At 47.5% G+C, this 27,399-nt stretch overlaps 1 protein-coding gene across 6 annotated transcripts in view; it reads left to right on the plus strand.

Annotated features, from left to right (window-relative positions):
- The window catches only part of LOC122561319 (uncharacterized), a 164,785-nt gene that overhangs the window by 78,233 nt on the left and 59,153 nt on the right, over positions 1-27,399 (plus strand). For all 6 annotated transcript variants that reach the window (XM_043713011.2, XM_087998748.1, XM_043713012.2 and 3 more), the window contains 3 exons: positions 5,852-5,977; positions 10,624-10,669; positions 14,032-14,122. In XM_043713011.2, the coding sequence (XP_043568946.1) occupies positions 5,852-5,977; positions 10,624-10,669; positions 14,032-14,122 (263 nt within the window). The remainder of the gene's footprint in view (positions 1-5,851; positions 5,978-10,623; positions 10,670-14,031; positions 14,123-27,399) is intronic.

The raw sequence follows: 27,399 nt of genomic DNA on the forward strand, positions 1-27,399 counted from the left end.
ATCCATCCTAGGACAAGTCAAACAGAGAGAGACACGAGAATTACTAGAAGCATGGAATTCCAACCGGAACTCTATCAACAAAGGCATTGACTTGGATCCCATTTACCACCCCCTGAGAAAAAGAGCAGGAAATGGCACCACAGTAGGAAATGATGTCACCACAGGAAATTACATCACCAATTGAAGGAAACTCAAACATATAAATAGAAAGCAGGTTACAGCACCAGTGCTTTATTCGGGAGCTCACTGAATCTTCCAGCTCAGTGAGCAAACCTATTTCCAGAACCTTAATCTGAGCTGCAAATCTTCTCAAAGCTTACTTTCCTTTTCTGTTCCACCCATTACCTCGATTCTAGTTACTGGTGGGGTGTGGGGTGAAGGGGTTAGGATGGAAGATGGGTGAGGATGGAGATTATGGTGCTGGATGTGTTGAAATCTGTGGAGGGTAAGTCGCAGTTGGGGAGGGGACAGTGGGGGTGGCGCATGGTTAGGGAGCCAGATTGTGGATTGGGTGACAGTTTGGGATCTTGCAGATGGCACTCTTGCTGTCACTGCGCGTTAGTGTTGATGGGGATGAACATTTGTAAATGTAGCACCAATCAAACGGATTGTTTTGTGCTGGATAGTCAGAGTACCAGAGGGGTTTATAGCAGCATAAATATTCCCTTCAGTTTATCTATTCGATTCTAATCCAATCCCATTTTCCAGAACTATAGCCTTAGGATTGCTGATACATATCTAAATATTTCTTAAACAGTGAGAGGTTCTACCATCTTTACATGCAGTGGGTTCTGAATTCCCATCACCCTCTGAGTGAAAAATGCTTTTTTCACCTTAAACCTCCCGCCCATTGCCTTAAATCTATGCACGTCCCCCACCAAACGGTCAGTGATCACTCCACCATGAGGAAAAAGTCCTTCCTGTCTACCCTGGATATGCCCTATATAATTTCATACATCTCAATCATGTGCCCCATTGCCCACCACCAATGACCCCCTCTGCCACTTCAAAGAAAACTATCCACCCTAGTCTGTCCAATCTCTCTTCGTCAATGGAACTCTCCAGTCCAGGCACCATCCTGGCACCACCTCTGTACCCTCTCCAGTGGATAGTGTCAAGCTGCTTGGAGCTGCACTCATCCATGCAACTGGGGAGTGTTCCACCACACTCCTGACTACTGGACAAGCTCTGGGGGATCAGGACAGTGTAAATAATCTGTTTTAGTGGTTGAGGAATAATTTTGGGCTAGGACATTTTCGGGGGAAGGTTGGAGGGGAAAGACCCCTTTCCCATTACTTTTGAAGGAATGATGGGGATTCAATACATTGCCTCAGTGGAAAGACAGTCCCTCAGGGAGTGTGGCACTCCCACACTACTGCATTGGTGAGTCGGCCTGGATTTGTCCTCCAGCCCTTTGAAAGTTGCTGGTTCCCAATCGTCCAAACAGAACTATGAAAGGGTTCACGATTCTCACAGACCCGTGTCAATCTCAATGACTTCTCTCATTCCACTTGGATCCAGACATTACCAAAGCTTTAGTTTGAAGTCTGTTTGTAAATGGAGAGAACTGTGAACCTACTGGAACGGTGCATACAGTCAGGAGATGTATATTGGACCAGGCAATCACATTGCCTCACCTTGTGGGACTGATGAGTTGCCAAGTGTTGACTTTACTCATTTCCCACTTTTTCTTTCGCCGTTCACAGGAGAAGTCATTTCAAGGACTTTTCTGACGTGGAAGCGATTCTTATCTTATAATCTATGCAATGTTTATGATTCAATGTACAAAACTCTCAGAAACACTCTGGGAAATGTTTGCTGGCTGTTTTTTAAAATAAGAAATTTGCAGGAGGTTGGTGCAGATGTGACAGGCTGAAGGACCTCTTCTGTACTGTACGGTTCTCGGAGTGACAACGTAGACTCGTAACCTGCCTTCGCTCTTAATAATCCTCACTTACCGAAGCCTATAAATAAACCAGAAGGTGCTGGTAAACTCTGAGCTGGTCAACTCAGCAGCTGAGAGTGAGAGAGAGAGAAAGAGAAAGGGGGGGGGGTGGGGAGAGAGAAAGAGGAGGGGGAGAGAGAGAGAGAGAGAGAGAGGAGAGAGGAGAGAGGGGGAGGGGGGAGAGAGAGAGAGAGGGAGGGAGGGGTGGAGAGAGAGAGAGAGAGAGGTAACCGCAAGGTCAATGACCCTCTTGTCGAATGCTTGCCAAAAGAATAAAGCATTGGGAATCCCCTTGCTCCAAATTCATGGGACTGGTGTAGGACTTGAATTTATATAGCACCTTTCAGGATCTCGGTTCACCAGGTTGATTCCGGAGGTGAAAGGGTCGTTGTATGAGGAGCAGTTGAATAGCTTGGCTTTAACTCATTGTCGTACAGCAGGTAAACAGACCCTTCGGTCCAACTCATCCATGCTGACCAAACATCCCAATCTGACCTCGTCCAATTTGCCAACACTTGGCCCGTATCCCTCCAAACTCTTCCTATTCATATACCCATCCAGACGCCTTTTAAATGTTGCAATTGTACCAGCCTCCACCACTTCCTCTGGCAGCTCATTCCATACACGTACCACCCTCTGTGTGAAAAAAGGTTACTCCTCAGGTACCTTTTAAATCTTTCCCCTCTCACCTTAAACCTATGCCCTTGATTATTGGACTCTCCCATCCTGGGTAGAAAACCACCCTGTCCAAGCCCCTCATGATTTGATAAACCTCTATAAGGTCACCCTTCAGTCTCCGTTGCTCCAAGGAAAACAGCCCCAGCCTGTTCAGCCTCTCCCCATAGCACAAATCCTCCAACCCTGGCAACATTCTTGTAAATCTTTTCTGAACTCTTTCAAGTTTAACAACATCCTCCGATAGAAGGATGACCAGAATTGTATGCAATATTCCAAAAGTGGCCGAACCAGAGTCTTGTACAGCTGCAAGATGATCTCCCAACTCCTGAACTCAATGTTATGACCAAGAAAGGTAAGCATACCAAACAAATGTCTACTTCACCTTCCTGATGAAGGACTTCTGCCCAAAACGTTGATTCACCTGCTCCTCAGATGCTGCCTGACTTGCTGTGCTTTTCCAGCATCACAATCTCGATTCTGATCTGCAGTCCTCATTTTCTCACAGTCTTCACCATCCTGTCCACCTGCGACTCCAGTTACCTTATTCCATTAATGGTCAGAGAAGGGGCTGCAATATTCGTACCAACAGTGCGTCTCCGCATGTGAGATGAAGCTGGAATCAAAAAAACCTTCTTCTGTTGAGAGGGAAGTCTGATTGAGATCTATAAAATGCGAAAGGGGATTGATAAGGTGTCCATTGAACAGATGTTCCCCCTTATGGGACAGTCTTGAACAGGAGGTCATAGGTATAGAGTGAGAGGCGGTAGGTTCAAAGCAGAAATGAGGAGAAACTTCTTCTGTCAGAGGGGTTGTGAATCTTTGGGAACCATTGCCCCAGAGTGTGGTGGAGGCAGAATCAATCAACAGATTCAAGAAAGAAATCGATATGTTTCTGATGAAAACTGGGATGCAGGGAGCAGGCAGAGATGTGGAGTTGAACCGTGATCATGTTAAATGGTGGAGCAGGCTCACAGCTGACTGGGAGAAAGTGAGGACTGCAGATGCTGGAGATCAGAGTCAAGAGTGTGGTGCTCGAAGAGCACAACAGGTCAGGCAGCATCCGAGGAGCGGGAGAGTCAACGTTTCGGGCAAAAGCCCTTCATCAGGAAAGATGAAAGTCTTATGTCCAAAACATTGATTCTCCTGCTTGCCAAATGCTGTCTGATTGGCTGTGCTTTTCCAGCACCACACTCTCGACTCTGAGCTTGAATTGCCTACTCCTACTCCCGCTCCTAATTCCAATGTTCCTCAGGCTATCTCAAAGCACAGAGCAGCTAATCGTATATTCTCAAAGTGTAGTCACTGCTGCAATCTGATCAACGCTGCAGTCAGTTCTCACACACAGTAAGCTCCCACAAACAGCAGTGTGTCAATGACCAACTGATGTGTTTCAGTCGTGTGGGGTTGGTGGATGATAATTGGCCAAGATACGTCTTGGGTTCACTTTGACACTGCCACTGGTCCTCCCTGTGTGAATTCTGACCCTGTGCATCTGACTCTCCCACCCAGTCTCCTCTCCCCTCGCCCACAGCACAGCCAACGGGCGGGCAAAGATGGTGATAGCCAGGAAGACACAGATATCACACTGAAGACCATCAACTCCAGGCTCCAGTCAGTTGTGAAAAGTGACAAGAGTGTGCTAGGTTTCACAAAAACGTTGAGAATGATTCACACCAAGGTGGACCCATGCTGATTATTCTGCCAACAACTGTCCAGTCTTGAGGAAATCAGAGATTGAGTGCTATGCTATGTTAGCCAAGACTGGTGTACATCATTACAGTCACAACAACATTGTCCTAGGTACAGCCTGTGGTAAATACCACAGATTCTGACCACATCAGGAACATGCCAGAATATCAGTGAAAATTAAATTCAGCTGCAACTCTGAAATGTTGACAAGTAAACTTAATCTGTTGTAAAGGGAAACAAAAAAAAACATACTGGGGTAATTTGTCTTTTTTTGAGGTTGTACCATGGAATATTTTTTGCCCACCCAAGAGAGTAAATGGAGCCTGAGTTTAATGTCTCAAGCAAAAAGGAACACCTCTGACAGTGTGGCACTCCCTCAGTACTGTCCCTCTGACAGTGTGGCACTCCCTCAGTACTGTCCCTCTGACAGTGTGGCACTCCCTCAGTACTGTCCCTCCGACAGTGCTGCACTCCCTCAGTACTGTCCCTCCGACAGTGTGACACTCCCTCAGTACTGTCCCTCTGACAGTGCTGCACTCCCTCAGTACTATCCCTCCGACAGTGTGACACACTCTCAGTACTGACCCTCCGACAGTGCAGCACTCCCTCAGCACTGACCCTCTGAAAGTGTGGCACTCCCTCAGAACTGACCCTCTGACAGTGCTGCACTCCCTCTGTACTGTTCCTCTGAGAGTGTGGCACTCCCTCAGCACTGACCCTCCGACAGTGCAGCACTCCCTCAGTACAGTTTCTCTGATAGTGTGGCACTCCCTCAGTAATGTCCCTCCGACAGTGTGGCACTCCCTCAGTGCTGACCCTCTGATTGACATTCTGCACAACGAAACACAGACATGTATAGAAACGCATGCACAGAAACAGGCACAAAACAAACACAGACAGACACGCAGGTATGGCAGAGACACACACAACAATGCACACACACGGACATGCCCGCCCGCACACAAGACGCACAGAGATACACATACACATGCAGATACAGCCAATACACAGTGTGGGAGGCCATATTGAAGCATCGTGGTATCTCCATACCTCATTTGCTGAAGGAGCTAGGGCCCAGACAATATTCATCCCTCTGCCACCAGCACTATTAAGAACCAATAATCAATTGATTATCGCCCTGCTGTTTGTGGGAAGTTGCTGAGTGTAAATTGGCGGCTGATTCTGGGTGTAAAGGCAGGAACCTGAGATTGAAGACTATCAGATTAGCCATGAGCTCGTTGAATGGCGGAGCAGACTGGATGGACTGAATGGCTCTTACATCTTATAGTCTAGTGTAGCGTGGACGGATGAAGGAAACTAAGTTCATGGCTCCTTCAACAGGCTGTGTCTGAGGAATCGAAGGGTGTGAGCTCAGGTGTGAGATATTCACTTTGTTCCCCTTCCGTCCAGGTTTGGCAGCTGTCCATCGGGGGTGGGGGTTGGGGTGGTGGTGGTAATGCTGGATGGGAGAAGCTATTTAGGAAAAGCCTTGTGGTGATGCACTTGCAGTTGACTTTCTTGTGTTCCACTTGTTGCCAGGAACCTGAATGGGATATCAGCAGTGCTTTCGTTGCCAATGCTGCCAGTCATATTAGACCCAAGGGCAAAGGCAAATCTGACAAAAAATCGAAGGAAAACAAAGAGAATGAGACCAAAAGCCATGAGGTAAGTGTGGGCAAGAATTTCTCGTGTGTGTGTGTGTGTGTGTGTCTGTACGTGTGATCGTGCATGTGTGTGCGTGCATGTGTCAGTGTGTGCGCGTTCATTTGTGTGCATGTGCATGTCTTTGCTTGTGTGTATATGTCTGTGAGTTTGTGTCTGAGTGTGTGTGTGTGTATGTGTGAGTGTGTGTGAGAGAGAGTGAGTGAGTATGGGTGTGTGTTCATCTTGGATATGTCCAGCTCTGATTATTCAAATCAAAACATTGTCCTAAATTCTCTTTCCCTCTGATAATCACTCTGCAGCAAAATGGGTAGTAAATGGTGCTCAATCTCTTTCTAATGCTAAAGATAAGATGTAGGAGCTGTAGTAGGCCATTCAGCCTATTGAGTCAGCTGTGCCATACAATGGGGTTGTGGCTGATTTGATAACTTTCCTGCCTTTTCCCCATGACCCCAACTCCGTTACTGAAAGTAAATCTGTCTCAGCCTTGATATAGGCTCCCTACAGTGTGGAAACAGGCCATTCAGCCTATAAAGACACTCCAGCGAGCGATCCACCCCCTATCCTCTCCTGTAACCCTGCATTTCCCATGGATAACCCACCTAGCCTGCACACTATGGACAATTTAGCATGGCCAATTCACCTAACCTGCACATCTTTGGAATGTGGGAGGAAACCGGAGTACCCGGAGGAAACCCACGCAGACACAGGGAGAATGTGCAAACTCCACACAGAATTGACCCAGGTCCCTGGTGCTGTGAGGCAGCAGTGCTAACCACTGAGTCACCATAATGTGCTTAATGACCAACCTCAACAGCCCTTTGTGATGAAGAGTCCCACAGGTGCACTACCCTCTGAGGAAAGAAATTCCTCCTCATCTTTGTCTTATATGTGTGACCCTTTATTTGGAGATTACTGGAGGGTCCTACACTCCCCCACAAGGGGAAGCAGCCTCTCCACATCTACCCTGTCAAGGTCCCTAAGACTTATGCATGTCTCCTCCCACTTTTCTAAAGTCCAATGTGCCTACATCCAACTTACTCAACCTCTCCTCGTTAGGCAGTCCCTCCATATTTGCTATCATCTGAGTGGACCGGCTCCAATGCCTGTTTGTCTATCCTTAGGCCAGGGGCCCAAAACTGTTCACAGTCGTCCAGTTGTGGTCTGACTAATGCCTTGAATAGTTTTGGCAATGCGCCCCCACTTTTACACTCCATTTGCTTTGAAATAAAGGCCAACATTGCATTTTCCTTCCCTATTACCCAGTGAAACCGGATGCTCGCTTTATTGTGACACATGAGTGAGGGCTCCCAATTCTGTGCTGATTCAACAGATCCTTTGTCATGAGGGGGAATGGTATTAAAGGGTTATGGAGATAAGACAGATGGACCCAGGAGAGCCATGGATGATTTGAGCGGTGGAACAGGTTGGAGGGACTGACGGGCCTCCTGCTGCCTGTACTGAACAGCAAATTGTCTATTTAAATGGGGAAGGTGCATCATGGGAATGTTGCTAAGCTGTTAATATCGGAGAGCTGGGATGATGCACAGTCCAATTGATTTCTGTCACTGAAAGACAAGCAGAAACCTGCGCTGTGCACCACCTGATGGATGATGTTAATGTGGGGCCTTCTCTTGAGCTCAGACACTGATTAGGAACAGTTAAAGCAGGAGAACAGACAAGTTACCACATGAATAAAAATCACTAACTCCAGCTGGGAAAAGCTTTGTGATCGTGCGAGGATATAAGTCAGGTGAAGAATCATCAGCAAGTGACCACAGGGTATAGTGGATAAGAGACAGTCAGTTGCGTTTAGAGGACAATTGCTTTTGTGAGTGGAGTGCGTGATCCAGCTCATCAGCGCAGCTTTGTTTCTGGGATGGTTTAACGATGGAAAGGGAGATTTTTATCTTGGGCAGTCCCTCAGGATCAAGGATGATTTGTTTGCGCTCCAATTCTGTGAGTTTGGAGATGTGATTGAGCGGCATGGTAGGTCTGTTGTTAGCACTGCTGCTCACAGCACCAGCGACCCGGATTCGATTCCATCCTTAGGTGACTATCTGTGTGGAGTTTGTACATTCTCCCTGTGTCTGCGTGAGTTTCCTTGGTTTCCTCTCACAGTACAAAGATGTGCAGGTTAGGCGGATTGGCCGTGATGAATTCGATGAATGAATGCTTTATTGTCACGTAGATCTTGAAGATACAGTGAAAAGTGTTTTGTCATCACAATCTAGCACCATTTTGAATTACAATAAGGATAAAAAGAAGTTACTTAAATAAGAGTTTATTTTCTGTTCAAATTGAGGTCTCAAGCACAGCTTCAGGGCTTCTGAAAGGTGGGCCTCAAGGAGTCCCGCTCCAGGAACAGAAACGACAATGCCGATGCCCCAGGGGATCCTGGCTCTGCTGCTGCTGCCAACACCAGAGGTCCATGCTCCGGACCTACCACCACCTGAGGTCCAGGCTCCGGGCCTACTGCCACAGGGTCCAGTATCTGGGCCTACTGCCACCAGGACTCCAGTCTCCTCGCCCCCTCCCTGCTGCCAGGGGTCCATGCTCCAGGTCTACCGCCGCCTGAGGTCCAAGCTCCAGGCCTACCACTGCTAAGGGTTCAGGCTCCAGGCCTACCGCTGCCAGGAGTTCAGGCTCTGGGCCTATCGCCACAGGGTCCAGGCTCTGAGCCGAGCACTGCCAGGGGTCCAGGCTACGAATCTACCGCTGCCAGGGGTCCAGTCTCCAGGCCTACTGCCATCAGCAGTCCAGGCTCCAGGTCTACTGCCATCAGCTGTCCAGGCTCCAGGCCTACTGCTGTCAGGGGTCCAGGCTCCGGGCCTACCACACTAAGGGTCCTGATCCATGCCACAGCGCCACTGACACTACTTTGGCCTCGAAGATAAGAAAGAGAAAAACCAAGACATACATGGAGAAAACGATGACGCCGGCATGGAGCGGATGGGGTCCGTGAGCCCGAACACTACTCACTGTACCAACACCATCTTGACTACAATGGCTGTAGTAAGATTGTAGTAAATTGCCTCATAGTGATCCAGGGATGTGCAGACTGGGTGGATTAGCCAAGGGAAATGCAGGGTTACAGGGATAGGGTAGGGGTTGAATCCGGGAGGGACACCACTAAATACTGACCTCCAGCTTTCCACCACTACCCTCTGCCTTCCATGGGTAAGCCAATTCTAAATCCAAGTGGCCAAGTCACTGTGGATCCCATGCATCTTAATATTCTGGATGAGCCTGCCATGAGGGACCTCGTTTAAAGCCTTACTAAAATCCATGTAGACAACATCTACTGCTCTATCCTCATCGATCAGCTTCATCACCTCCTCGAAAAATTCAATCAAGTCAGGAAGACATGACCTGCCCTGCACGAAGCCATGCTCACTGCCCCTAATTAGTCCATGCTTTTCCAAATGTGAGTCAATCTTATCCCTAAGAATTCTCTCCAATAGCTTCCATTGTGAGACTCACTGGCCGATAGTTTCCTGGAATATCCTTATTTCCCTTCTTGAACAGAGGAACACCATTAGCTACTCACCTGTCCTCTGGTACCTCTTCAGTGGCTAGCAAGAATACAAAGATAGAGTCGTAGAGCTGTACACCACCAATTTTGGTGAAAGTCTTGGTAAAAGTCCAGCAATCTCCTATCTTGCCTCTCTCAGTAACCTGGATAGACACCATTGGGCCCTGGGGACTTATCCACCTTAAGGCTCTTCAAGAGACTCAACATCACTTCTTTCTTGATCTTAAAATGCCTGAGCATTTTAGCATGCTCCACTCTAACCTCACTATCCTCCATAGCCACCTCCCGGGTGAATACTGATCTTTCTCTCTCTTTCTTTTACTCTCACTATGTTTTCTCTCGCTCCTCTCTCTCTCTCTCTCTCTCTCTCTCTCTCTCTCTCTCTCTCTCTCTCTCTCTGGAAGCTGGTTTCTTCGACCCCCGCCAGTGCATTTTGTGTGGTAGACGATTAAAAAGTAGGATTCACTCCTGCACAGTGCAGCGCAAAGAGTGTTAGTGGTACGGGTCCAGTCACCCTTCTTCAGAACTGCTCACTGGACCTGAAATGTTAACTCTGTTTCTCTCTCCAGGTGCTGCCAGACCTGCTGAGTTTCTCCAGTAATTTCTGTTTTTGTTTAAGATTTCCGGCATCCTCAGTTTTTTGTTTTACATTAATCCAGAGTAGCAGGAAATGTTCTGGAGACTTGGGTTCGAATCCTGACAGGGTAATTAAAAAAAAACAAATCTGGACTGAAGGGTCTCGTGATGACCATGAAACCATTGTGAATTGTTGTAAAAACTCATCTGGTTCACTCAACGTCCTTTAGGGAAGGAAACTATTGTCTTTATCTGGTCTGGCCTACACGTGACTCCTCACCCACAGCAATGTGGTTGACTGTTATCTGCCTTCTGGCCAATAAATGCTGTCCACATCCTGTGAATGAATTTTTAAAAATTAATTTAGTGGATTTAGCTGAGGAATTTATGTGTGAAATGCATACTTTCACCTACCCCTCTGTTGCCTATTCTCTGATCTTTTGCTGTCTGTTAATTTTATGGTACATTTTGTGTCCTTTAGATAAAGGGTGTTTATTCAGCCCATTTTTAATCAATGGCTTTTAAATTGACTTTTCAGCTCAGTGATTTGGATCCATTAATATTGAAAAGCAGGCAACTGGCTGGTAGGTCATTTCACAGTGACGTTTAAACGGTTTTTGTAATCTTAAGTTTATCATTTGTTTTCTCCACATTAAACATGAATCCTTGTCTCTTTGGAAGCATTAATTGTAGGAAATGCGGTTCATAATTCCTGCCTCTCAGCCTTTCATGTTCTCCCCTCTGACTCCTGTCCAATGGTGAAACATACTCATTTTGCAAGTTGACCTTCTAACTCCAAAACTGACCCATCACTTCTCTCACTGACCCATCACTTCTCTCACTGACCCATCACCTCTCTCACTGACCCATCACCTCTCTCACTGACCCATCACCTCTCTCACTGACTTTTGTCTCTGTAACATTGACCCATTTCCAACACCTGCTTCAGCTCATTGTCTCTGGAAGCAGTCTCCCATGTATGTGTTCCCTCTGACCTGGACTATTCCACTGTGCACCCTCTCATCCTCTGCCCTCCACCCCAAAACGGAGCTGTCTGTGCCCTGACTCTCCACCCAGTGTCGATTGCCCATTAGCCCCTGTACTTGTTAATCTGGCAAGGCTCCCAGTTCAGCCCTATTCTGACTTTAACACTCTCCTCCCAGTGTTCAAACCTTTCCCCCATGGCCTCATTCCCTGCCAAACCTTGGAACTCTAAGACCTGTGCACGTTTCCAAGTTTGGTCTTTTGTGCAATCCTGGTCTTCATCGCTCCAGCATTAGTGGCCACGCCTTCAGCTGCCCAGATTCCTCCTTAAATCTTTCTACCTTGCTTCTACTTGCTCACTTTCTCTCCCTTTCTTTCTTTCTCTCTCTCTGTAATTCTGTCTCTCCCTCTCTCTGTCTCTCTGTCTCTCTTGTTCTCTCTTTGCCTCTTTCACTCCTGTCTCATTCTCTTTCTACCTCCCTCTCTCTCTGTCATTCTGTCTCTCCATCTCTCTCTCTCTCTCTATCTCTCTTTGTCTCTCTTTCTGTCTCTGTCTCTCTTATTTGCTCTGTCTCATTCTCTCTCTGCCTCTTTCACTCTCTCTTTCTCCTTTAGTATCTCACTCGGTTGCTCTGTTTCTCCCTCACTCTGTCTTTGCCTCTGTCTGTCTCACCTTATCTTTCTCTTTCTATCCCTCACTGTCACTCTTTCCTTCTGTTTGTTTCTCTCGATCTCTCTCAGTTTCTTCCTTTGCCTCTCTCTCTCTCCATCTCAGTGTCTCAATCTGTCCGTCTGTCTCTCCATTCAGATGTTCTAACCTGTTTGCCTATCTGACCTAATGTTCCTGTACGTGTCTTAGTGTTTAAGCTCAGGATGTTCCAGCCTGTGTTTCAACCACTGAGGTACTTTCTGAAGAATGTAGTCCTTGTTGTAATGTGGGAAGCGTGACAGCCATTTTTGTGCACAGGGAGAGCCCACAAGCAGCCACAGGCCAGATTAAACCACTTTTATCTGAGGTTTTATTTGTGCAATGAGTCGTGGACAGTTCGGGGGAGGAAACCTTCATGGCTAACCTTGAAAATGGGATCTTTCTGTGCCCACCTGGAGGGGGAAGGAGGGCAGTCAGATGAGGCCTCAGTTTCTGGTCTCACCTGAAGGAGGCAGCACCTCTGACCCTGCGGAACTGGGAGTGTGGGCCTTATTTTCTGTGGACTATGGGCTTGAACCCAGAACCTTCAGCATCAGAGAGGAGAGAGCCAGCCATGAGCTGCTGTTCACAACCTCAAATAACAAGGTGGAGGGTTAAAAACCTAGCAGCAGTGTGTTCCCGGAAATGAAAGATCTCCACTCCATCTTCTTTCAAAACTTGTAAACATTTTTGGGTTGTGACCTGTGGATTAGAGTGAGAGGGAAGGTGGCCTTTGCATTGACTATTTGCATTGAACTCTGTTCAGTAAACTTGTTCAGTGTCTGCTCCTGGTCACAGAGGGACCCACGATGTAGACCAGGGTGCTCCAGCCCAGGGGAATGGGAAGGTGCGGGGGCATGTCATTCTGTGACAGCACCAGTGAATAAACATTAAGAAGATCAGGATAAAAGCAAATTACTGCGGATGCTGGAATCTGAAACCAAAAGAGAAAATGCTGGAAAATCTCAGCAGGTCTGGCAGCATCTGTAGTTTTGACAAAGAGTCAGTTAGACTCGAAACGTCAGCTCTTTTCTCTCCTTACAGATGCTGCCAGACCTGCTGAGATTTTCCAGCATTTTCTCTTTTGATCAAGAAGATCAGGTTTGACGAGCAGTAAACATGAAGTTAAGAAAAAAAACTCACACAATTCCAAAGCGATTAATTGATTGTTTTAAATCAGTGAGTGAGAAATAAAGATGAGTATTACAAAAGTGCCAAGCAGCAAATGACTACAACATTTTTGATTCACCAACTTGGTTAAGAAATAGCTCAGAGTGAGACCGTCGAGGCCCTGAGTCCCTATTATGAGGGAAGGGGAAGGGAACTGAGGCAGAGTGGGAGAGAGTGAATATTGACCTTGTGTCAGTGAATGTTATCAGCTATTGGAATTCCTCTCGTGCACACCTCCCCACCCCCACCATGCTCCCCCTCCCCTCACACACTCCCCCTCCCCTCACACACTCCCCCTCCCCTCACACACTCCCCCTCCCCTCACACACTCCCCCTCCCCTCACACACTCCCCCTCCCCTCACACACTCCCCCTCCCCTCACACACTCCCCCTCCCCTCACACACACCTCCTCCCCCACATAATCCGCCTCCCCTCTCACACACCCTCCCCCACACACACCACCTCTCCCACATAATCCCCCTCCCCTCTCACACATCCTCCCCCACACACACCACCTCTCCCACATAATCCCCCTCCCCTCTCACACATCCTCCCCCACACACACCACCTCTCCCACATAATCCCCCTCCCCTCTATCTCTCTCTCTCTCCCCTCCCTCCATCTCTCTCTCCCCCCCAGATCTCTCCCTCACCCCTTCTTCCCCTCTCACCTGTCCATTTGTCCTTCTCCCTCATATCCTGTGCAGTCTCAGGAAGCGTGCTCCTCCATCTTGCCTGCTGTCCCTTCTGGGACTGGTCCCAGGGTGGGGTGAGGTACTTGTCTCGTCTTCGCCCAGTCCACTGGGTGCCTCCGCCCCAGACCCACTCACCACCTTGTTCTCTCGCCCACTCATTGGACAGAGATGACTGAGGGTGAGTCTAACCTGAGAGTCACCATGTCTCAGATGAGGGGAGAGGTTGGGAAGGAGAGTCCTTCATGGGAATTGAACGTATGCTGTTGGTGATACTTTGCATCACAGACCAGCTGTCCAGCCAGCTGAGTGAGGTTGCTGGGGTCCAGTGGGAATGCTGTCAGTCAGGGCAAGCAAACACATCTTGGCATCTGTGTTCCTAGTTTCACTCAGTGTCTGTTGTACCTTGCAGAGCAAGGGATTGACCTGGTCAAACAAGGCTACTACTCTGAGGCTGTGGAACTCTTTACAGAGGCTGTCCAGTTTGATCCCAAGGATCACAGGTAATGAAACCACCCAGGCTGTGTTTGGTGGGGGGGGGGGGGGCGTATGGTGGGGATGCAAAGAAGATAACCAGCTCTGATTGGTCAAAGTCCTGAGGCGGTGTAAGAGACCAATAACCAATCAGTGTCCGAGGTGGAACCTTCTTTTGAATATTTCCTTTATTTCAAAAATATACTTTATTCACAAAAAAAAAGTCTCTTTGTGTATTGACACAAAACAGTTTGGTTCTGTACAGTAGCATGTCAAGTAAACAAACAAAACGTTGGACATTGACTCGATCCAAAAAAAACCGAAGACCTCTTTTACATATAAAATACAGAGGAATTATCCAAATGTCGGATTATCTGGCAAGATCACAATTTCAGGAGAAAGTGAGGATTGCAGATGCTGGAGATCAGAGCTGAAAATGTGTTGCTGGAAAAGCGCAGCAGGTCAGGCAGCATCCAGGGAACAGGAGAATCGACGTTTCGGGCCTAAGTTTCCTGAAGAAGGGCTTATGCCCGAAACGTCGATTCTCCTGTTCCCTGGATGCTGCCTGACCTGCTGCGCTTTTCCAGCAACACAAGATCACAATTTCCCCAATGCTCGGCTAAACTATGTTATCCAGCATTCAATTATTCGGAATTCAATTAACCAAACGAAATATTCCCTCCTGTGTCCTTCAGATAATTGAGGTTTCTCTCTACTAATATTTACATATATGCGAGGCACTGGGAGTGTCCAATAACTGAACGGAACCCCATTTACCTTCAGCAGGAAGACCTCAGGCAGTGGTCTTTCCCCCTGCACCTTGGCAGCTGTCCCAATCTCTAGAATCTTCTTTGAAAGATGACAGTGCCAGTCACACAGGAAATGGTGCATCATGGTAGTGTCACTGGGTTAGTTACCCAGTGGGCTGTTGGTGGGGGCGGGGAGGCAGTGGTGGGGGAGTGATTAGGGTTAGGGTGAGTCAGGAACATGGGAGCTACTGGGGTCTAAATTCAACTAAACAAATCTGGAATTGAAAGCTAATCTCAGTGATATGAAACTAAACAATCTCGCCTGGTTCACTGATGTCCTTCAGGGAAGGAAATCTGCCGTCCTTATTAGGTCTAGCCTACATGTGACTCCAGACTCATAGCAATGCAGTTGCCTCTTAACTGCCCTCTGAAAGCAACGGGAAACAACTTGGTTCAAGGGCAATTAGGGATGGGCAGCAAATGATGATAGCACAGTGGCTCAGTGGTTAGCCCTGCTGCCTCACAGCTCTAGGGACCCCGGTTTGATCCCAGCCTCCACACTGTCTGTGTGGAGTTTGCACATTCCCCCAGTGTCCGTGTGGGTTGGTTTCCTCCCACAGTCCAAAGATGTGCAGGTTAGGTGAATAAGCCATTCTAAATTTTCCATAATGTTCAGGGATGTATAGGTTAGATGCATTAGTCAGGGGTAAATGTAGAATAATAGAGCAGGGGAATGGGTCTGGGTGGGTTACTCTGCGGAGGGTCGGTGTGGACTTGTTGGGCCCAATGGCCTGTTTCCACACTCTGGGGATTCCATGTGATGGTCTTACCTCAAAACGTAGCAGTGGAGGTAGGCCATTCAGCCTATGAAATCTGCTTTCCCATTCAATGAGATCATGGCTGATCTGATAACTTTCAACCCTTGCTTTCCTGCTTTTCCCCCATAACCCTCGGTTCAATTTCTGATTTTAAAAAAAGTGCCTGTCTCTCTCAGACTCGAATGTACCTAATGTAGAGCCAACTTGCGCATTCCCAGCACGATATCTCCAAGGCAGCTCCTGTGGACTCAAACCAATGTTTAACCACCCGACTGGAAACCCTTTGCAGGTGGGAATCTCTCTGTTTCCCAGACTGATTCCTGGGGGATGGTGGGACTGGCCTGTGGAGAGAGACTGGATTGGTTAGGACCATATTCCCTGGAAATGTGTTGCTGGAAAAGCGCAGCAAGTCAAGCAACATCCAGGGAACAGGAGAATCGACGTTTCTTCTTCAGGAATGAGGAAAGTGTGTCCAGCAGGCTAAGATAAAAGGTAGGGAGGAGGGACTTGGGGGAGGGGGGTCGGAAATGTGATAGGTGGAAAGAGGTCAAGGTAAGGGTGAAAGGTCAGACTGGGGTGGGGGGGGGGAGAGGTCGGGAAGAAGATTGCAGGTTAGGAAGGCGGTGCTGAATTCGATGGATTTGACTGAGGCAGGGTGGGGGGAGGGGAAATGAGGAAACTGGTGAAATCCGAGTTCATCCCTTGTGGTTGGAGGGTTCCTAGGCGGAAGATGAGGCGTTCTTCCTCCAACCGTCGTTTTGTTGTGGTCTGGCGATGGAGGAGTCCAAAGACCTGCATATCCTTGGTGGAGTGGGACGGGGAGTTGAAGCGTTGAGCCACAGGGTGGTTGGGTTGGTTGGTCCGGGTGTCCCAGAGGTGTTCTCTGAAACGCTCCGCAAGTAGCCGGCCTGTCTCCCCAATATAGAGGAGGCCACATCGGGTGCAGAGGATACAATAGATGATGTGTGTGGAGGTGCAGGTGAATCTGTGGCGGATATGGAAGTTTCCTTTGGGGCCTTGGAGGGAGGTGAGGGGGGAGGTGTGGGCGCAAGTCTTGCACCTCCTGCGGTTGCAGGGGAAAGTGCCGGGAGTGGAGGTTGGGTTGGTGGGGGGTGTGGATCTGACGAGGGAGTCACGGAGGGAGTGGTCTTTACGGAATGCTGATAGGGGAGGGGAGGGAAATACATCCTTGGTGGTGGGGTCCGTTTGGAGGTGGCGGAAATGGCGGCGGACGATGCGCTGTACATGGAGATTGGTGGGGTGGTAGGTGAGGACCAGTGGGGTTCTGTCCTGGTGGCGGTTGGAGGGGTGGGGCTCAAGGGCGGAGGAGCGGGAAGTGGAAGAGATGCGGTGGACCCCCCCCCACCCCAGTCTGACCTTTCACCCTTACCTTGACCTCTTTCCACCTATCACATTTCCGACGCCCCTCCCCCAAGTCCTTCCTCCCTACCTTTTATCTTAGCCTGCTGGACAAACTTTCCTCATTCCTGAAGAAGGGCTTATGCCCGAAACGTCGATTCTCCTGTTCCCTGGATGCTGCCTGACCTGCTGCGCTTTTCCAGCAACACATTTCCAGCTCTGATCTCCAGCATCTGCAGACCTCACTTTCTCCCCATATTCCCTGGAGTTAAGAACAATGGGCCGGAGGTTCAGTGAGACCTCATAGAAACCTATAAAATTATAAGGGGACTTGACACAGGTCGGATGTTCCCGATGACTGGGGGTCCGGAACCAGGGGTCACAGTCTGAGAGTTACAGGATGGGCCACTTAGTACTGAGATGAGGAGAAATGTCTTCACCCAGAGAGTGGGTGAGCCTGCGGAATTCACTGCCACTGCCACTGCCACAGTTAAGGCCAAAACAGCAAATGTATCAAGAAAGATTAAACATAGCTCTTGTGGCTAAAGGGATCAAATGGGAATGGGAGAAAGCAGGGACGGGCAGGCTGAGTTAGATGATCAGCCATGATCATATTGAATGGAGGACTAGGCTTGAAGGGTTGAATGGCCTACTCCTGCTCCTCTGTTTCCATGACAATGAGGAAAGACACCTGTGGGGGAGTTCTGGATTTCTGAGCTTCTCCTGCCCCTTCACAATCAAAATTCCCACACTGCCCCTGAACGATCCCCTGAATGTCAGCTGTGGTGTGGGCTAACAGTATTGTAAATCCAAATAAACTCAGCTTTTGTTAATTTGTCACTGATCAGCCCAGCTCTCAGATTGGTAATGAATGGCTGGAATAGTTTGGACCTTGGAGTGATACTGCGGATCCTGACACCGGGGGGCACTGTTGTTCAACTAATAATTTTAAAGATACCATCAGCTACATTTAGTTAGGGCTCAGGAATATTCAAGGGATCAATCTCACTCCGTCACAACTCTCTCACACCACTCCCCACGGTAATATCTAACTGGCTGCAGGGACTAATCTCACTTCATCAACCTATGAGACCCCAACAGGCTTTTCCTCTCCCCCACCCAAGCCCAGCTCTCTTTATTTCTTTCTCTCTCTCTTTTACTTGTCCTCCCTTCCGTCCTATCTGTTGTTCTTTTACCCTTCACACAAGGAGGGAAGGTGATCCACACTGAGTAATGGTATGAAGGGCTGATGTAGTCTGGATGGGCCAAATGGCCTCCTTCTGCATCTTAAGACGCATGCAATTCTTTAGAGAAAGAGGAGAATAATGAGAACTCATATCATGGGTTAGCACTGCTGCATCACAGCGCCAGAGACCCGGGTTCAATTCCCGCCTCAGGCGACTGACTGTGTGGAGTTTGCACGTTCTCCCCGTGTCTGCGTGGGTTTCCTCCGGGTGCACCGGTTTCCTCCCACAGTCCAAAGATATGCAGGTCAGGTGAATTGGCCATGCTAAATTGCCCATAGTGTTAGGTAAGGGGTAAATGGGTGGGTTGCGCTTCGGCGGGGCAGTGCGGACTTGTTGGGCTGTAGGGCCTGTTTCCACACTGTAAGTAATCTAATCTAATCTAATCTTTCTCCCTCTGTTTTCTCTCTATTTCTTTATTCCTCCATCTTTCTCTCTCCAGTCTTGCTGCCCTCCCCACTGCTACCAACTTCCCTTTCTCTCTAGTTATTAGATTCCCTACAGCATGGAAACAGGCCCTTCGGCCCAACCAGTCCACACCGACCCTCCGAAGAGTAACCCACCCAGACCCATTTCCCTCTGACTAATGCACCTAACACTATGGGCAATTTAGCATGGCCAATTCACCTAACCTGCACATCTTTGGACTGTGGGAGGAAACCGGAGCACCCGGAGGAAATCCATGCAGACACAGGGAGAATGTGCAAACTCCACACAGACAGTCGCCCGAGGCTGGATTCGAACCGGGGTCCGTGGTGCTGTGAGGCAGCAGTGCTAGCCACTGAGCCACCATAGGGTTTTATTGAGTGGAAGACTGGGATGGAGAGGCTGAATGGCCTATTCCATATTCATAGGTTCACTTCCAGCATCCCCTCTGTGTGAGAGGATGAGTAATATTCTCAGTTGTAAAGACTGTTCGAAAATAGTTGGTACAAACCTCAGCCATGTCTTGGGACTGCCCCCATGTCAGTCCCACACAAGCCTTCAATGTTCACTGCTGCCTGCCATTTTTAGCAGAGTTGAGAAAGGTTCGGCTGATGAGATGGGTTTTAAAAGGACAGTTCAATCTCAGAGGTGGGCTGACAACTTTCGGGGAGGCAGTGGTCTCGTGATATTATTGCTAGACTATTAATCCAGAAGGTTAGCTAAATTCATTGTTGATTGTCAGAAAATCCCATCTGGTTCACAAATATCCTTTAGGGAAGGAAATCCGCCATCCTTATCTGGTCTGGCCTACATGTGACTCCAGACCCACAGCAATGTGGTTGACTCTTAACTAGCCTCTGGGCAATTGGGGACAAGCAATAAATGCTGGACTAGCCATAAGTAAATTTTAAAAATTTAATAAATGTCTCAATACTCTTTCCAACAAGGTCTGGCACTAGGTCACGTACAGTGATATTTGTTCACATGACCAAAAGCTTGGGGTTGACAAAGTAGATTTTAAGAAGTTCTCAAGTGAGAGAAGAGGGACATGAGAAGGTGGAGAGATTTAGGGAGGGAATTCCAAAGCTTGGGGACCAGGCAGCTGAAGGAACAGGCACCAGTGCTGGGGCGAAAGCATTTGAAGATTCAGAAGAGGAGCACAGAGAATTCGGAGAGTTGTGGGGGTCTGAGGACGTTAGAGACGGGGGGAGGGGTGAAGTCATGGAGAGATTGGAAACCAGGGGTGAGAGGTTATTGAAATCAAGGACAGAAAACTCTTGGAGATGGAAGGAGAGAGCAGGACAATGGGATTGGTTCCGAAGTCCTTCAGCCAGAGAGCCAGTATAGGCACATGTGCAGTATAGGCATCTGGCTGTGTGCTAAGGATCAGTAGCAATTCCTCTCTATCCCTGATTCCCTGTGCTGAACAAATGGTGGTGTAGTTGTGGAATACAGTTGGGAGCAGGCTTATAAATAGCACAGGAGCTGAATTGGTGGTCTCTGTGCAGTACGTGCTGCTGTGCAAGTTTGCAATGTGGTGTCACAACTAATTGACAACTTGGGACTTGTTAAATCTCAGCAGCATAGGCTCAGTCCATGTCCCTCCCAGCTTACTTCATGAAAAATATCATTAAAATTTGAGCGCAGCATTCATCAAAGCACTGCTTTCTGTTGCTCTGTGGTCATTTAATTCAGGCGACGGAGTTTTGTTCAGGCCCTGTCGAGAATATCAATCACACTCTGCTTGATGATCAATCTTTGTCTTATTGATGAGGGCTGGTTGGGCTCGGTTTTTGATCTGGAGTCCAGAGGGTGAATAAGTGACAGAAATCAGTTTGATTTAATTGTGTCTGTTTCAGTATCTTTGATCCAATTAATTGTGTGTGTGAGAATCCTGTGATTCCTCAACTCTGTTATTGGAATGATCGACTCACTTAGGCCATCGAAATGATTGCTCAGCTGGCTTTTCAAAACCATGTAAACAGAGGGAATGGTGACTCCCAAAAGAATTTGCTGATCCTGAGATGGTCTGTTTGTAGCTGGTGCTTAATTCTTAGGACTTTTCACCAGAAACATTTCATTAACCATGGGTACGTTTTATGTCAAACTAGTTACTTCTTGTTAATAAATCATTGTTGCTCTGTGTAATTTGGGTGGATGTGCTATAAACATTTCCTCTCACCCAATTCCTTTCAGAATTATCCAAATTTCAATGGGTTATTTTTGACGTGCGTCTGCTGGCAAATTCAGCATCAGATTTTCACATCACAGGGTCCACCAAAAGTATATGTGACTAACGAACATCTTAATGATGGTGATGGAAGGAAAATTATTGGGCCTAAGCAATGGTCTTCAAACTGATCACAGAATTATAGCTGTTCAGAAGGAGGACATTCGGCCCATTGTGTCTCTAGCAATTCTATCCTCTAGTGCTAATCTCCAGCCTTTTCCTCATATCGTTTCCATCTAAATGATCATCCAATGTCCCTCTCCAGTGCCTCAACCGAACCTGCCTCCACCACAATTCCAGCCCATTCCCTAACCACTCGCTGTGTGAAGAAATGTTATCTCCCACAACCCTTGCTTCATTGGCGCATCACTTCACATCGATGTCGTCTTGTTCTTTTCTCAGGAACAATCTGTCCCTCATCCACTCTGTCCAGCCCCACTCATGATTTTGAAAACCTCTATCAGGATTTCCCTGTTGTTATGTTAGTCTGTGCCTCATTGCTTGGCCAGAGGTTACAACAACTCAGTGCATGTGATTGTTTGCTGTGATCTGTGGGTTTATACATACAGCAGGATATTTGTACCTGATGTGGCAATGCTTATGTTAACTCCTGTATGATGTGGATAAGTAGTGCTGAAAGATTCAATAGATGTCTATTCCAGCTCCTGGTACGTGCATGTACTGCAGTGACAGACAGTGTAATGCCTGAGCCAAAACTAAACTATTTGGTTACGTATACATCCATCAGAGTGTCATGTTTCAAGTGGCCCCAGTTACATGGAGTCCGAGATCCCTCTCCATTCGTCAGTGGTCTTCAGAGACTAAAATCGAAGACTTAAAGATCGCCTGGTGGTACAGAACTTGCCACATTGTCAAAGTTAGGACAGATTAACACAGCTGCATGAGTACCAAATTTCAAAGTGAAATAACTGCACACAGGCGGGTATCCCATTAACCATGTCATCCTTTACTTACATGGCTACTGTGGATGGACTCTGACCAGCCAGCTCAGAGCCAGCTCCTAGACTGAGAAGACTCACTGTTAACATATATGTTTGTAAACCGCCACAGTAGCGCCCAACAGCGGCAGTGCTTATTTTTCCCCAGTACCCATGTCGTGCGCGTGTAGGTGTAGAAGAAAATCCGAGTGCAGAAAACGTTATTCATATTCCATTCACCAGGAAGAAAAAAACCACCCGAGTGGCCAGTGACAAGCCCTGCTCATCACAGGGGGATGCTGAGTGATCAAAAAGGTGAAGGAGAGGGCAGGGACTAAATCAAAATGGACTCAGAGGGAGAAATAAAACACTGCACATCCTGTTTCCCACCTCTCCCTGAAAATCTTGAGGCTGTTGGTAGACACCGTGTGCTCCTTTCTTTTTTTGTTCCTTTTTCTTTTGCTTTCTGTTTATCTTCAGCGGTAGTGCTTATTTTTCCCCAGTACCTATGCCGTGTATGTGCAAGTGTCTGACACAGTGAAGAACGACAAGTGTGTAAATCTTTATTTATTTTCCACCACCAGGAACAAAGGAAACACCCGAGTGGCCAGTGACAAGCAGTGCCTTTCTCAGAGGGCACCTCTCCTGTTTACATCAGTCAGCCAAGGCTCCCTGATTGGCCCAGGTTAACAACCCCAATCAAGGATGTTGTAGTCAGTGAGATCCACCTGGCTCTTGTTCAAATCACTACACAAAGGAAACAACAGTTTATGCTGCACTTTTTTAAAAAAAGTGCTGAGTTTCCAACCAGTCTTTTCTCATGAAATATAAATTGTTGTTCCCTTTGAGACTTGACATCTATCCTGACAAGTGAGAGATGAAAATCAACTGGACTGAAGGTGCAGAGCTTTGACTCCCCTGAGATTAAAGAGTTTCTATGTGTTACAAGCTGATTTGATGGTTTAAAGCCTTTCAGAGTCTGTAGGATGCCACCAAAAATCCTGTCTGCCTCACCCTTCGTACTGTTATTAAAAAAAACACTCTTCCATTATCTGAATTAGAATTAGGTTTATTGTCACTTGTACCCTCACAGTGCCAGCTCAGGTACAAATCTTAGATACAAAATAGAGAAATAAAGATGAAACAAATGACATTACAGTGATTCATGGTATACGTTAGAAAGTAAGACAAAGTTAAAAAGGATTAACATACAGTCTGATAAACAAATTGCAGAGACACATTACATTGCAGTAGATCACCGTGGGAGCCTTCCACACATAGTCTGACTCAGCTCTCAAACCACTGATCGCTTGCGCCAGAACCCAATCCACCAACTGTCCCTGCTCCGCTCCAGATCTCCAGCCTACTCCTCTCCGGTTCTCATCCTGCTCCACCACAGGACTCCAACCCATTCCAGGCCTTAACCACTACGCTCCAGGCCTCCAACCCACTCTGGGCCTCCAGCCCTCTCCACTCAGGATCTCTAGCCCACTCTGTTCTACTCTGGGCCTCAGCCTGCTTTGCTCTGGGCCTCCAACCCGCTCTGCTCCACTCTGGGCCTCCAGTCTGCTCTGCTCTGGGCCTCCAGTCTGCTCTGCACCAGGCCTGTAGCCCATTCTGGTCCACTCTGGGCCTCCAGCCTGCTCTGCTCTGGGCCTCCAACCCGCTCTGCTCCACTCTGGGCCTCCAGTCTGCTCTGCTCTGGGCCTCCAGCCCATTCTGGGCATTAGCCATTCCAAGATAAATTTTATTTTAATAAAACATTTTAACGTCTTTGGGAAAAAAGAGAGGAAAGTGAAGAAAGAAAAAGTGGATAGACAGATGAGCTCTGGGCTGAGGAGCCTGGATGCTGCCTACTCTGCAGTCACCATCTTGGAATCTGCTTTCCCTTTCCTGACGTCTTGGCAAACCATGGTGTGGGATGTGGTGACTGTCCCTTCCTCACATCTGCACCTCCTGATGCTGCCTGGCTTGTTGTGTTCCTCCAGCCTCCTGCCTGTCTCCTTTGGATTCCAGCATCTGCAGTTTTTTTGTCTCTTCCCCACTATCAGCAGCCCGAAGCACTCTTTTAGAGGAGGATCCCACTTTCCCCCAAAAACCTGCCATCCTGTTTCCAGTGAGTGAAGGACTTGGGTCCACCGGCTGGTCCATCGGATAACTGAGAGTTGGCAATGCCAGGGACAAGCTGTAGCTCCCTCACTAACGTGCTTGGAATTGTTTATAGTGCTGGGCATGAGCCGCAAAACTATTAAGTTAATGCATTGTGGCGAAGTAAAATTTTAATCATGAATCACAAAGCAAAAACATTTTATTCGCACCGTCAGACTGATGGAACTCTGTTTGGTTGTGTCTGATTTCCTTTATCATAACATTGGCATTCATCAACTGAGACCGAAAACCAAGTCAGTCTCACCTGAAAGGAAGATTGACGTGTTCTTAATACTCTTTCAATAACTAATTTCCAGGATAAATGTGATTAATTTTCGCTTTGTCTATGCAGCAGAAGTGTGTGTATTTTTTCGGGAGTAATTACCTGCAGATAATCGAGCAGTCTCTGAAATTAGAATCTTACAGCTCAGGAGCAGGCTCTTTCAGGCTTGCGATAGGAAGAAGGGGACTTGACTCAGAGGGCACACACATTAGTACAGAGGGAATAGTGAACTGCTCCATTTGGATATGTTCCACCTGGCCTTTTCTCATTGGAACAGAGAAGGATGAGGGGTGACTTGATAGAGGTTTATAAGATGATCAGGGGAATAGATAGAGTAGACAATCAGAAACTTTTTCCCCGGGTACAACAGAGTGTTACAAGGGGACATAAATTTAAGGTGAAGGGTGGAAGGTATAGGGGGGATGTCAGGGGTAGGTTCTTTACCCAGAGAGTGGTGGGGGCATGGAATGCGCTGCCTGTGGGAGTGGCAGAGTCAGAATCATTGCTGAACTTTAAGTGGCAATTGGATAGGTACATGGATAGGTGCTTAAGCTAGGACAAATGTTCGGCACAACATCGTGGGCTGAAGGGCCTGTTCTGTGCTGTATTGTTCTATGTTTTATGTTCTATGAATTGGCTGAGGCCCAGTGTCTGACCAATCGGTGTACGGGGACTGTATACCGGGCTTTAAACTGACTGTCGGGTGAAACTTAGAAAGCAGGAGTAGGGTAGGCTATTCATCCTTTTGAGTCTGCTACCCCTTTCATTATGATCATTGGATTTGATTGATTGTAGTCACATGTACCTAAGTACAGTGAAAAGATTTGTTTTGCGAGCATACAGGCAGATCATAGGAAATACAAATCATAGGGAGCTTAGAGTGAGGCATACAGGTTACAAAACTGCACAGAAGATGCACAAAGCAAAATTAACATTATATGAAGTTTGGGAGCCCATCCAGCATAGAGATGTACAGCATGGAAACAGACCCGTCCATACCAGCCAGATATCCCAGCCCAATCTAGTCCCACCTGCCAGCACCCAGCCCATATCCCTCCAAACCCTTCCTATTCATATACCCATGATTTCGAGGCGAGCATAAGAGGTACAGTTAGCAAGTTTGCAGATGACACCAAAATTGGTGGTGTAGTGGACAGCGAAGAGGGTTACCTCAGATTACAACAGGATCTGTACCAGATGGGCCAATGGGCTGAGAAGTGGCAGATGGAGTTTAATTCAGATAAATTAGAAGTGCTGCATTTTGGGAAAGCAAACCTTAGCAGGACTTATACACTTAATGGTAAGGCCCCAGGGAGTGTTGCTGAACAAAGAGACTTTGGAGTGCATGTTCATAGCTCCTTGAAAGTGGAGTCGCAGGTAGGTAGGATAGTGAAGAAGGCGTTTGGTATGCTTTCCCTTATTGGTCAGATTATTGAGTACAGGAGTTGGGAGGTCATGTTGCGGCTGTACAGCACATTGGTGGAACCTGGTTCTGGTTTCCTTCCTATCGGAAAGATGTTGTGAAACTTGAAAGAGTTCAGAAAAGATTTACAAGGATGTTGCCAGGGTTGGAGGATCTGAGCTACAGGGAGAGGCTGAACAGGCTGGGGCTGTTTTCCCTGGAGTCTAATAACAGCAGGGAAGAAACTGTTCTTGAACCTGTCGGTGCATGTGTTCAAGCTTCAGTATCTTCTGCCTGATGGAAGAGGTGATGATGAGATAGTTAGCTTTGCCGAGTTGCTGGGTTACTGTGCTAGGTAACATGAGACCTCTGCACAATAACCCAGCAGCTCAGCGAGCTAACCAACTACCTCATCTACAACCTGAGCAACAGATCTTCACCAAAATGTTAAAGGGGTGATCATGGCTAATTGTCCAACTTAACAACCTGTTTCTAATTTCTCCCCATGCCCCTTTGATCCCTTTAGCCTATATCTAACTCCTTCTTGACAGCATTCAAAGTTTTGGCCTGAACCGCTTTCTGTGGCAGAGAATTCCACAGGCTCCCCACTCCCTGGATGAAGAAATGTCTCCTCCTCTCAATCCTAAATGGCCCACCCCATCTCCTTTGACGATGACCCTTGGTTCTGGACTCCCTGGTTATCGGGAATGTCTTTCCCCTGTCTAGTCCTGTTAGAATTTTATAGGTTTCTATGAGATTCCTCCTCCATTCTTCTGAATTCAAGTGAATATAGTCCTAACCAATTCAACCTCTCCTCATACATCAGTCCTGCCATCCCATTGGTCTGGTAAACCTCTATTGCACCCCCTCTATAGCAAGGACTCTAAAACTGTACACAACATTCCGGATGTGGTCTTAACAAGGTCCTGGACAATTGCAGCAAGCTATCCTTGTTCCTGTCTCGGAATCCTCTCGCTGTGAATACCAACGTGCCACTTGCCTTCTTCACCACCTGTTGCATGTGCATTGCTGACTTGCAGTGACTGGTGTATAAGAACACTCCGGTCACATTGTGCATTCCCCTCTCTCAGCTTACATCTTTCAGATAATATTCTGTCTCTCTCTTTTTGCTACTCAAGTGGATACCCTCCCGTTTATCCACATTATAAGACCATAGGAGCAGAAATTAAGCCATTCAGCCCATTGAGTCTGCTCCACCATTCAATCGCGGCTGATAGGTTTTTCAACCCCATTCTCCCACTTTCTCCCTGTAACCTTTGATCCCCTTGACAATAAAGGTCTATCCATCTCTCTTTGAAATATACTCCATGACCTAGCCCCCACAGCCTTCCGTGGCAATGAATACTACACAGTCACCATTCTCTGGCTGAAGAGGCTTTTCCTTATCTCTATTCTAAGGGTCTTCCCTTTACTCTAAGGCTGTGCCCTTGGGTCCTTGTCTCTCCTGCCAATGGAAACATCTTCCCAATGTCCACTTTGTCCAGGCCATTTGGTATTCCATAAGTTTCAATTAGATTCCCCCCTCATCCTTCTAAACTGTATTGAATATAGACCCAGAGTCCTCAAACATTTCTGCTATGTTATACAGCCCTAATGGGCAGTGCTCATAATTTATTTGCTTAAGTAATCAGATGGGTCATCTGGTGATGGGTTATATAAAAATGAAAAGTGTCGGGTTCTTAGGGTTG

The sequence above is a fragment of the Chiloscyllium plagiosum genome, unplaced genomic scaffold (genome assembly GCF_037043375.1).
Source record: "Chiloscyllium plagiosum isolate Xiang-an unplaced genomic scaffold, Cpla_swu_hap1 HiC_scaffold_22, whole genome shotgun sequence".
NCBI classification, from domain to species: domain Eukaryota; kingdom Metazoa; phylum Chordata; class Chondrichthyes; order Orectolobiformes; family Hemiscylliidae; genus Chiloscyllium; species Chiloscyllium plagiosum.